At 43.2% G+C, this 12288-nt stretch overlaps 1 protein-coding gene across 4 annotated transcripts in view; it reads left to right on the top strand.

Annotated features, from left to right (window-relative positions):
* STAP1 (signal transducing adaptor family member 1) overlaps positions 1 to 12288 on the top strand; it is a 73813-nt gene that overhangs the window by 39398 nt on the left and 22127 nt on the right. For all 4 annotated transcript variants that reach the window (XR_014471638.1, XM_083176274.1, XM_083176265.1 and 1 more), the window contains exons 3-4: positions 2037 to 2150; positions 3105 to 3161. Coding sequence is in view for 3 of the 4 variants with exons in the window: in XM_083176274.1 (XP_083032400.1) it covers positions 2037 to 2150; positions 3105 to 3161 (171 nt within the window). In the remaining variant the exon portion in view is untranslated. The remainder of the gene's footprint in view (positions 1 to 2036; positions 2151 to 3104; positions 3162 to 12288) is intronic.

The following is a 12288-nucleotide window of genomic DNA, read 5'->3' as shown; positions in this document are numbered from 1 at the left end:
TGCTCGGCTGTCATGCATGTCACCGCAGGTGATGCTGTAGTAACACAGGTATAACAGAAAATGTATTCTCCAAGCAATAAAAAAAAAATATAGACATCTAAAGTGGAGTCTGGACAATAGCTCTGAGCAGATGCACCCTAAAGTGCACTCTGTATCACAGCAAAGCCACCGGATACAGACACTTGCGTTCAGTGACCGACTGCCCTGTGTGTCCTCGCAAGGGAAGGTGACATCAGACAGAGAGCATAGTGATGTTACACATATATATAGAGAAACATATAGTGACATATATAATAAATGTGAATATAATAATACTAAGTGGTAATCATCTGAAGGATCAGGCTATGTTTTACAAGGACACAGCAATGTAAACAAATCAATAAAAATCTAATTACAATAATATACAAAAAAAACACAAAGTAATAAAAATGGAGGTTAATCAGAATACAAAGACCACCATGAGAATCTGTACTGCACATCAATGCACGTATAAGTGGAAAAAACATCAGCATAAATAAATAAACGAGGCCTACGAAGCCTCTGTGATACATGCACAACCTGCTGATCATGTACAGTTTGCTGACCAGGTCATCATCTTCTGTGCTGCTGGCAGTGAATCAGGTATCCCATAGCCCCAAGTACCAGTATAATGTGCTGCCTGCAAGCCTCCATGGTAGCTAACGTGCAGGGAAGTGTGTGCGTGTACTTAATGGACTTTAATATGGCACACACTTGGTTGCTGAATGATTTACTGTTTTTTGCACATGTCAAATGCACCACAAATGCATGGTCTGGTTGAAATTCATATTTCCATACGTATCTCACTGTTTATTATCCGAATTAGGGCAAAATATGTAGAAGATGTAAAATAAGATTCAATAGTAAATTTGCAATACCATTGAAGTGTACAGGAATGACGTCCAAGTTCTATCGATGGTGTATTAATTCGTATAGGCACATATAAATTTGCTGTTCGGAAAATGGCAATTAGTACGAATTAAGCAATTTGTAAATTTGCCAAACACTGTTTTTCGGACGTAACCATGATCAAATGGGTATGAATACTGTAAATGCATTTGTACCCATCCGATCTTAGTAAATTTCCCTTTGTAGATCTATCAACTGGAACCAGATCTATTGAACTGCAACCAATTTTTTTTTTTTTTTTTATTCAATTATTTTTATTTAATCTTTTATCCTTATGTTTAATCTTACATTTTATTTTACTGCATATTACTCCTCTTTTAAATTGGAGCATTGTATAACCTTTGATATTATTGATTGATTATTTATTTTCGGTAATTTCCCTTGCTTCACAACAGATTTATATATGTAAAGGGGTGTACACACGGGGGCGATCTGTGCTATTTTCTAAGCAATCTTACTAGATTGCTTAGAAACTAAGCACAAATCTCACCGTGTGTATGCTCCGGGCGATCGCCTGATTAGTAAGTCAGTGCATGCAGACGCAATCTAGTAAGATTGCTTAGAATATCTGCATGTCTGACTGCGTGTGTGTACAGGACGCGATCACTTCCGCGATCGGGTCCTGAATCCACTCCCCCCTCATCACTTATCCCCTCCCCCCTCATCACTGAGGGACTGAGGGAGACGAATTTTGCCGCGCGGCTGCCTGCATCTACAGCCACCGCCGGACGCCCGCCCACCCGCCTCAGCTTACCAAGGTATATTGGCTGCACAGCACAGCACAACAAGTCCGGTTTAGGGATTCAAGTCAGAGCTCAACTCACCACAGAGCAATGAATGCAATGGGCTCAAAATTGCTGACACAATTTATGCCCTCAGAAAAGGAATCCTCCCCTCTGGGAAAATCCGCCCACTATTTAAATTTTTGGCTTAAGCGAAATTGCTTAGCAATATTGCTTAGCACAAAACTCTGCGCGTGTATGTGCTCCTCATGGGAGATCTTGACACCAGCGAAATTGCTTAGCAAAATAGCTAAGCAAAATTGCTTAGCACAGATTGCCCCCGTGTGTACACCCCTTAACTGTGTTGTGTTGTTTTGTTTTAAATAGTTCAATGATTGTATCGACCTGCAGAGTCTGATGTCTGTTGCAGACAAACATCCCTCACAGAAACAGTGGGCAGAAGTTATACTGACCTTGAGGAATGAGGAAGTGTACATAAAGGTAAGTCTCACTGTATAAATGAAAGCATTGCAAATTTGGCAAAGAAATACTTGCATGTTTGCTGAAGTACACTGCACAGAATACCTCTTTGTTTCTCTGCAGTGCCACAAAACAATGGAATTGTCTTTTATTTTTTGCTCAGTATTATGTTGCATTTATCAAGCCATGCCCTAATAATGACATAAACAGGATAAATCTAGTCACATTTTGAATAAACAATGAATTTATGACTTAATATATAAAGACTTTAAAAGTCACTTGTTATGAACCTAGAATAGACACTGTTCTCTGTTTTGAATGGAGGATTTCTACAGAGGATTTCCCAGTGTTTGATTTAGGATTTAGTAAAGCAGACACTTTTTTTGTAGTTAAATTGTTTTAAATGTGGTTGACTTAATTAAAAATGCTACTGTCTTATGTATCATGCTTAACTATAGTGTGTGCAATTAGAACAATTACTGCTCCCAGTGACAGACAAATTGAACAATCATCTTTAGTAAGTGGGGGAGACATTCTGGGCACCAGAAAACCCCCACCCCCCTTAAAGTTGCCCCTGGATCTGTACTTCTCACTCATTTATGGAGGGTCATCCAATGGTCATCCGTGTTTTATTATTTACTAGACTGCAGGCCAATTAAAGCCAGGAGGCTGGGCTTTACAGGTGTGACAGACAGAGCTGGGGCTCTGTGTTCCAGCACTCTGTAGGTGGTTCTGTACCATCAGTGGGGGGCACCCATCTGGTTCTCCAGCATTGTATTCCCATATCAGGCATAGACCACAAAAGGTATTGAATCATCGATGGTTAATGGCTATCCCTATATTTATAATTAGAATAAAGTTTTTTTAAATTAGATCTACCGTACTATAAAACTCATTATGACATAATATAATAAATAAAATTACAACTATAATTTTTTCAATAAACCATTTTTTTGTACTATTTATATCTTACAGACTGAGACGGTAGAAGATGCTGAAGAATGGAAGGGATTTATTCTAACTGTAGTTGAGGTACAGAGGAAAACAGACTTGTGCAATATATTTATTAACAGTAGCATTCATTTTGCTATATTTGTAATGTTCCCCTGCATTACACTTGTTTTAAGATAGGTAATTATTATTATTATTATTATTATTTTATTGATAAGGCGCCACAAGTGTTTTGCAGTGCCGTACAAAGGAACAATACAGGCTACAGTATGATCACGCGCGTGTGAACCATCGGTTCAACTTTGTAGACCCAGAGTCAGGGTTTCACACACAGAATATAGAGTGGCTGTGGGGGCGTGTAAATGGCGAAACAAGCGCCAAAGAAGCACCTCCCGAAAAAAACTTGGATTTGTACTTGGAAGAGTTCATGTGGAGGAAGACTCTGGGCGCTTCTAATCCCTTTAGCCGCATTCTACATGCTCTGACACTGCTTCCCAAGGCAAATGAACAGCCTTCATAGTGACTCTATTAGTCTTCTTTTTTTTCTTTATTCTTCATTAATTATCTTTATTATTGTTTTTTTCACTTGATTACTGTGTATAAATGTAATTAATTAATGAGTTATCTTTATTCTTCATTATTAAGTAAATTGAAAGTTAATCCTTAACACATGTCCTCATTACTGTGTCAGAAGTATGGTATGGCAGGTTTGAATGTGTTCCTAAAACCTCCCCACTATCCACACCACCCCCAAAGCGTGGCAAGCACAGCGAGCCCAGCAAGGGGCGGCGGAACGCGTACTCTCGACCTTTTCATACCCCCACTATCCATGTTGGCGTAGAGTTGAATTTATATAGTGTGGCGAGCGCAGCGAGGGGACGCGGAATACATGTAAAGTACTCCGCGTCCCCTCACGGGGCTCACCGCACTTTGGGCTCGGTGGCTCGCTGCGCTCGCCAAACTATATAAAATCGACTCCACGCCGACGTGGTTAGTGGGGGTATGAAAAAGGTTGGGAGGATGCGTTCCGCCACCCCTCGCGGGGCTCGCTGCGCTCACCACACTTAGGGGAGGCGTGGATAGTGGGGGGTGCCTAAAAATCACATTGGATAGTGGGGGGTGCCTAAAAATCACATTACATGTCATTGCAGTGTTAATGGCATTGCACACTATAAAATGGCATGGAACATCGCATCGCACTGCACTAAAACGGGACATGCAATGCGATTTCCTTATGCAGACTAGCCCACAACACAAGTACCGAATTAATTAAACCATTTTTTTTTGTTCTGTGTATTCATAACAGGACTAAGCTTCCGCTCCCCCCCCCCCCCCCCCATTTATATTTTCTTTCCATCTCTGACTGTGTGCCCGCTCCACCTCCCGCACCTCCATGAGGCAATGGCAGCATCACAGACTCCAGACCCTCTTGGCAATGCAGTGGGACCAATTCTGCTTGTCTCAAGTCTCTACAGTCAGCAGCAGCTCTTCCAACAGCAGTGTGGCTACTGGTGGACAGCTGGTTAAGGATTTAGGTGATCAGAATAGTTCCCAGACAGCAGCACCAGCCATGAGGCAAAACAGCAGTGATCACTGGCCACAGAGCCCCTTTTAAACTTTGAGTATCCAATATAGTTCAAAAAATTTTTTTTAACTCTTCTCTCTTGTTTCATAGTAAGGTAACAGTATGATATTCCACAACTGTAATATGTACTACCTACTGTAAATGTAACTCAAACCATACCACCAGAGGTTTTCTAGAGGCATAAATTCTTTGCTGAACTTTTGCCACTTAGCACACCGGGAGTGGTTTGAAATCCTGGTGGTCGGAATCCCGACCGCCTAAATCCCGTCAAGGAAGTGGGGGGGCGTGGACCCCCCCCCCTTTTGGGCTCGCTGCACAGGCCACGCAACGGAGTGCAGAGGGACAAAGTGTCGGGATTCCGACCGCCGGGATTTCAACTGCATCCCAGCACACCACCTCAAACATGCCATCACCCCAGTTGTATCCACTAATTATGTATTTATTTATTGATTTATTTTAAACCATATATGTTTTTATTACTATTATGTACAAGATAAACGATGAGCTACATGCTCTAAATTTACAAACCAGAATGCACTTAAGATATACACAGGGATATAACAAGCTAACGCATGAGAAGTCTCACAATGCTTCATGACATAAAATCCACAATAACTGTAAAGAGAGAAGATACTGACAATGTGCTCAAAAGTACATGATGTGGACATCAGTATTCAACCTACAGTAGTACAGTAGCTGTTAAAAAAGAGGATATATCTTTTTCGTTTGAAGCAGAGATATTACATCCAAGGCAACAGGGCTGGTAGATTATAGGCTAGTAAATTGAGGGCTAAAACAGCAAGGGATCGGGTAAAGGTGGTAACCAACAACCAAGGGATGAAGGTATCTGACCCTGCGGATATTGCATCCGCTTTCGCCGAGTACTATTCATCTTTGTATGACCTAAAAGACGATTCTCTAATCCCCCAACGACAGCTGCAGACATCAATTCCTTTTTAGGAAAACTCTCCCTTCCCCGACTAGAAAAAGCAGATACCCATAAATTAGATCTTCCCTGGTCGGAAAAGGAACTCTTCCAAGTTTTTAAGTCTCTTCCAAAAGATAAGGCCCCAGGCCCAGACGGGTTTATTAACAAATTTTACATCAGTTTCCAGGAGGTTTTGTCACCAGTACTGCTGACGGTCTTTAATGAAGCTTAAGCAGCTGAATCATTCCCCTCTGAAATGTTGGAGGCCAGAATTGTAGCATTCCCCAAGCAGGGTAAAAACCCAACTTTAGTGTCTAATTATCGCCCAAAAGCACTACTGAATTCAGATGTGAAAATCTATTCCAAATTAATTGCCAACAGATTAAATCCGTTACTCCCTTGGTATCCCGGGACCAGGTGGGATTTGTCCCCGGTAGACAGTCTCCGGATAATACCAGAAGACTCATCAATGTCTTGGATGCCTTCTCTGGGCCCACTGAGCAGCTCCTTTTGCTTTTGCTGGATGCAGAGAAGGCTTTTGATAGGCTACACTGGGGCTATCTCAGGGCGGTATTGGGGAAATTTGGTCTCGAGGGAAAGGCTCTCTCCTCTATCTTGGCCCTATATTCTAACCCCACCGCTAGAGTATTTGTGAATGGAATCCTGTCCCCCTCCTTTCAAATCACCAATGGTACTCGGCAGGGATGCCCATTATCCCCACTGGTTTTCACTTTGGCGATAGAACCGCTCACGGAAGCTATCCGTTCCAACGCAATGATGCAGGGCCCCACCGTTTTTCAACAGGGAATACAAGATTAGCCTATTCGCAGACGATGTCTTGCTTACACTGGTGGATCCAGATACCTCGCTACACCATTTGCACCTGACCCTGACGGAGTATTCCACGGTATCATATTATAAACTAAACATCTCCAAGACAGAAGCGCTACCGATACATTTCCCTACAGATCTCCTCCGATCGGTGAAAACCCAATATGACTATTCTTGGCAAGATAGGAGCCTCAAATATTTGGGGATTTTTCTCACACCGAAAGTATCAGATTTAATAACCTCCAACTATCTTCCTCTCCTTCGTAAAATCTCTTTATTACTATCAGATTGGACAATGCACCATATATCATGGGTGGGTCGCATCGCTGCATTGAAAATGATGGTTCTCCCCAAATTGATATACTTATTTAGGACGAATCCTATCTTGCTCCCGAAAGCCTTGATCTCTATATTTAACGCAGCTCTCATAAATTATGTATGGAGCGGGAAAAAACCTGGCTCGTTTGACAATGTCGCTACCCAAATCTAAGGGTGGCTTGGCCTTCCCCGATTTACATCTCTATCAACTAGCATGTATCCTTTCTCCCCTCAGTGCTTGGTTTGCAGACAATGACCCCAAACCGTGGGTCCAACTGGAAACGGGCCTAGTAGCTCCTCTCCCACTGACAGATGTCCTCTGGATACCTGAACCGGAGGGCCATCGCTTCAAGGCTCGGCCGGTAGTGATTCGGTCAGCATGGAGGGCGTGGCTGGAACTGGCCTCTAAACTAGATAACGTTCCCCTCCCCTAACCTGTCAATGAGGGGTTTAGCGTCTTTGATCCCTGATCTAATCTCAGATCAAGGACCATTGGGTAGAGGGCGGTCTGGTATCACTTACCGAGGCAACCAACGATGGATGGCTTGAGCCGTTTAATCAACTTCAATCACGCTTCTCCCTTCCTCACAGGGACTTTTATAAATATCTACAAATCCGCCACTGGCTAACCAGTGTTACCCCCCCCCCCCCACTTAAAATTGTGACATGTTAAATAGAGTTGATAGTAAAGGGGGAATTAGTAAATGGTATAATTGCATTATAGACCTTTATTCTCCCTCAAGGTTGAATACCATGACCGCGTGGGAATCTGACCTTTCTGGCTCAGTGTCTGAGAAAGACTGGCAGGGGGTGTTCCACACATGCTTTCATATTTCCAAATGTATGACACACATTGAGAATTTCTATAAATTGCTTCATCGTCTATACCTCACCCCTGCTAGACTTCATGCTATATGGCCTCCTCAACCCAATGCATGCTGGCGCAATTGCGGGGGTGTCGGTACACTGTATCACATTTTTTGGTCTTACCCTGCCCTTACTACTCTCTGGACAGCGGTTTTTGCACTTATATCTGGCATCCTGGGATGTCGGGTACCCATGCTGCCTAAGGTTGCACTACTACATATTTATTTTGATGCGCTCTCCCCGAGTGACAGATATGTAATGGGACATATATTAATATCAACAAAACTATTAATTGCGAGACAGTGGCGCACCGCTCAAGTCCCCAGCGGTAGAACAGGCAATTCAATCCCACTACGAATACGAAACTGCTGGCCTGCCCTTTTCTGGTGGCTCAACCAGCCACGCCCTCCGTTGGGCTTCGTGGTGTTCCTACAGGTCCCTCCGACTATAGGGATTGGCCAACAAGTTCGATGTCCTACCACAGCCCCTTTGTAACAAACCTCTAGACAAATGTGAACCCGTCAGGGACCATTGTTCCACATCGGAAAAGTTTCTATACTCGACCAACATACAGTATGTTTGTGAGTTATGACTCTGTTATACTTTATCTAATGCCTTTTCGTAAGGTTATGTATCATCTCCTTGTTTTATGAAAGTGAATTGTGATCCAACGATTATGTCCTCCCTCCCCTTGTCCCGTTACCCTCCCCTTATTCTTCTTTTTCTGTATCCCCCCATAATACTTGTGTTCTATAAAACGTTAATAAAAAATGTAATTTTGAACAAAAAAAAGAGGACACCTCAGAGTGAACCAGTTGACCAATATGGATGTAGAGGCACCAATGCAGAGTTGAACGTGAGTTAGCTGTATTTTGCGCATTCCCTGCAATTACAGGCATCACAAAGTCATACACACAAAGTCATAACGCAATGAAGAGCGTATTTGGGTAGTGGCAGGCTTATCTACTTATCTACTTATTCTGCTACTTATTTATTTAGCACCTTCTAGAAGATAATAGATAGTATATGATTGGTTGCCCATAGCAACGTCCCATGTGATATAGAACTCATCCATCTTAGTAAATGTCTCCCATTGTATTTCATTATTCTCAAGGAAAAATAATCCATTCCTGGAGACAATATTGATGCTTATTAAAACCATATAAGTTTGACAGCGACACTCCCTATTTCTACATCATGTATTCTATAACCAGTATTATAGAGATTGTTCCCAGGTATGTAAGCAGGGGAGTGCCATATAAAAATTAGGGGTACTTATATGTTAGTTGGGCGCCCACTTTACATACGTACGCTTGCGGAAGAAAATCGCATCGCATCTCATCGCAAGTTCCGTTTTAGTGCCGTGCGATCCCAGTGCTTTATATGCATATAGTTGTGATGTATATCTATACATGACTGTAACTATGGTTTCTGAATACACTTAAGCTAAGTAAATAGTGTAGTCAGTCAGAAGTTGCGTAAGTGCTCCTGGTCCCTCACTCTGAGGTAAAACAGTGTCAGTGATGGATGCTACCCAGAGTGCTCCCAGTGTTTCTGCGTTTACTGGTGACAGCAGCATGGCAGCAGGTCAGCAGATGTCACTCTTCAGTCTGCCGACATCAGAGGAGTAGGCGTTGGCATTTTTGCAGCACAAAAAATTGCTGCCGGTGACGCAAAAGTGCGTAAATGGGCACCCCATGAAGCTGTCAGTGAGAGACGGTCAGTGGCAGTGCCATATAAAGTCCTGTCACCGAAAAGTGACAGTGCGAGCAGGGCTCTGGTACCTTGGTTGCCGTCTGCTATTTGTGAAGCTGATACGCTTTGTTTACTTGTGGGCACAGGAACTCACCAGTGTCACCTACTGTGAAAGGGAGTTGGGGATGTGCATTGCCTCGACGGTGCAATATAATGCACTGATGAGGGAGGCTTGCACCGTAGATCTCCTTTCACAACCTCATACACAAATAGGAGGACCGGGACTTGTGGTGGAGGTCGATGAGACCCTGTTTTCCAAACAAAAATATTCCGTGGGGAGGATGTTGCCCCAGCAGTTGGTGTTCGGTGGCATCTGCAGGGAGACGGGGGCCTGCTTCCTCACAGTCGTCGACAGGAGAGACGCCACAACACTTATGGCTGCCATTACAGCGCATGTTACCCCAGAATCTATCATTTATAGTGACTGGGCCTATAAGACTGATGCATACCTCCCAACATGACCCATGCCAGGAGGGACAAACTACTCTGCTGCTGGACTTTCCTTTTAATGTATAATTGCCTTGACCTGTTTTTGAACAGGTTAACTAATAAGAAAGATGTTTCTCCACAGGTGATGGCAATCAAAATTAAGAGGGAAGTCCAGGAGCAGAGCAATGTGTCCCTCCTGGAGAGGGTAATGTTGGGAGGTATGCTGATGAATTAGAAGTGGCCGGTTATGAACACAGCAGGGTAAATTACAAATATATACTTTTGTGGACCCTGATTCTGGGGTACACACCCAGAATATTGAAAGGATGTGGGGGGCCGCCAAGTGGAGTAACAAGCAACACAGAGGCATTGCAAGGCAGCACTTGAACTCTTACCTGCAGGAGTTCATGTGGAGGAGAAATCTTCCTGCAGACAGTCCATTTGAATGCATTTTGTATGCACTGAGCCTCCTGCCAAAGGGTACTGCAGTGCCCACTTAGTGCTTGTCTTTTTTTCTTCTTTTTCATTATATTGTTCCTGATATTATTGATGTTTTTTTGTGATTCTTGTTATAATTAATCATTCTCTTTGCTGTTGGTATTTATTCCTTATTTATTATCTTAATCATTTCTCACTAAATTTACAGTTGACCGTTAACATGTGTCCACATTACTGTCTCAGATGTGTTGTATGGATGCTGTGAATGTGTTCCTAAAACCATACCACTATCCATGCCACTCCGAAACGTAGCGAGCCCCTCGAGGGGCAGCGGAACGCGTCCTCCAGACCTTTTCATATCCCCACTATCCACGTCGGCGTAAAGTTGATTTTATATAGTGTGGTGAGTGCAGCGAGCCACCGAGCCCGAAGCATGGCAAGCGGATGCGGATTACTATACATGTTTTCCGCGTCCGCTCGCCACGATTCGGGCATGGTGGCTCGCTGCGCTCGCCACACTATATAAAATCAACTCCATGCCGACGTGGATAGTGGGGGGTATGAAAAGGTTGGGAGGACGCGTTCCGCTGCGCTTGCAACGCTATGGGGTGGCGCGGATAGTGGGGGGGGGGTACTATGGGATGGTGTGGATAATAGGGGGGGTACTTACAATCGTCACTATCGCATTGCATCGTGAGGTACAATGCAATGCGATGCGATAAGGCCGCAATAAATATTATTTAGTAATATCGCATCACATTACAAGTTTTAGTGTCATAAAATGTGTGAGGTACAATGCGATGCGATATGAGCGGGAAAAATAAGACCGGGAAAAATAGCAGTGAAGTCATTAATTAGTCATATCGCACATAGTGTGACACTAAAAGTAGACATGAGATGCGATGCGATTTCCTTACGTAGAATAGCCCACTAAGCAAATAGCTTAGTGGGCGCCCAACTAACATATAAGTACCAAATTAGGTTCTCTTATTTTATTGAATGAATTGCAGGCATGAATAGCATATTGTTTAACCCCTTTAGTGGTACTCCCGAGAAATTTGCGGGGTTTGCTCCAGTGCGCAATTCTTGTGCTCGCCCTTGCCAGGCAGCGCCTCTGAGCACTAAGATCAGTGCTGCACTCAGCTTCGGCGGCTGCCCAGCTCCTGCTGCCCGGCCATGCCTCCCTCCACCTTTCTGTGTGCAGTGTGATCTTGTAACATCACGCCGCACATAGCCGGGCTGCCAGGGGCAGGACCGGGCAGTGGCTATTACACAGTTCAGCGCCGCCGTCCGCACCCGGGGACACAGTGGTGGGGTTTTTTTTAGGGAGCGCTCCCCAGAAAAAACTCGCCCAGTGGGGATCGCTCCCTTAAAAAAAAAACAAAAAAAAACACTCCACTGAAGGGGTTAAAGAAATAAAGGATAAAATGATTGCCGTGTTCCTTCCTTTTAGCATTATAGCTTACCTCCCAAGATTTCCCTCTAGCAGAAATGGGTTCCCTCTAGCAGAAATGGGACCCTTTGTAAGCAAAAGGAAGTAATATCTCACATGGTGGGGAAGGAGCAACATATTGAAGGGCGTAGCATTTGTATTAATGTGGGGATGGGCATACTGGGCTGCCTCCTACACTCTCCATGAAATGTGAATAACTCTAGTGCCCCTGTGCCTAAAGAATAGATTATACAACCGGCACCACAGCAATGAGAGAATGTAGACATGTTAATGCTATAGATATACTTATATCATTGATTGTGAAAGAATTTCATATGACCTGAGTCCACCTCTGAATCCCCTTCTTTGTCTCTACGTGTATTCACAAAATTTGAAAAATGATAGTTAAAAATGTGAGTGCATTCAGCTATTGTCCAACACAGATTATAAGTACCCAAATGGATTTGTACATTTGTATATCATAGAGACGTTATTATAATATTATATGTATGTGTTTTATATATATATATATATATATATATATATATATATATATATACACTGTACATAATTTTCTATGACAACACATTAGACTCTTTAGGAAGAATTCCAAATTTCCAAATGC

The sequence above is a fragment of the Crinia signifera genome, chromosome 1, assembly GCF_055691185.1.
Source record: "Crinia signifera chromosome 1, ASM5569118v1, whole genome shotgun sequence".
Classification (NCBI taxonomy): domain Eukaryota; kingdom Metazoa; phylum Chordata; class Amphibia; order Anura; family Myobatrachidae; genus Crinia; species Crinia signifera.
This window is presented reverse-complemented; position numbering and strand designations above follow the sequence as displayed.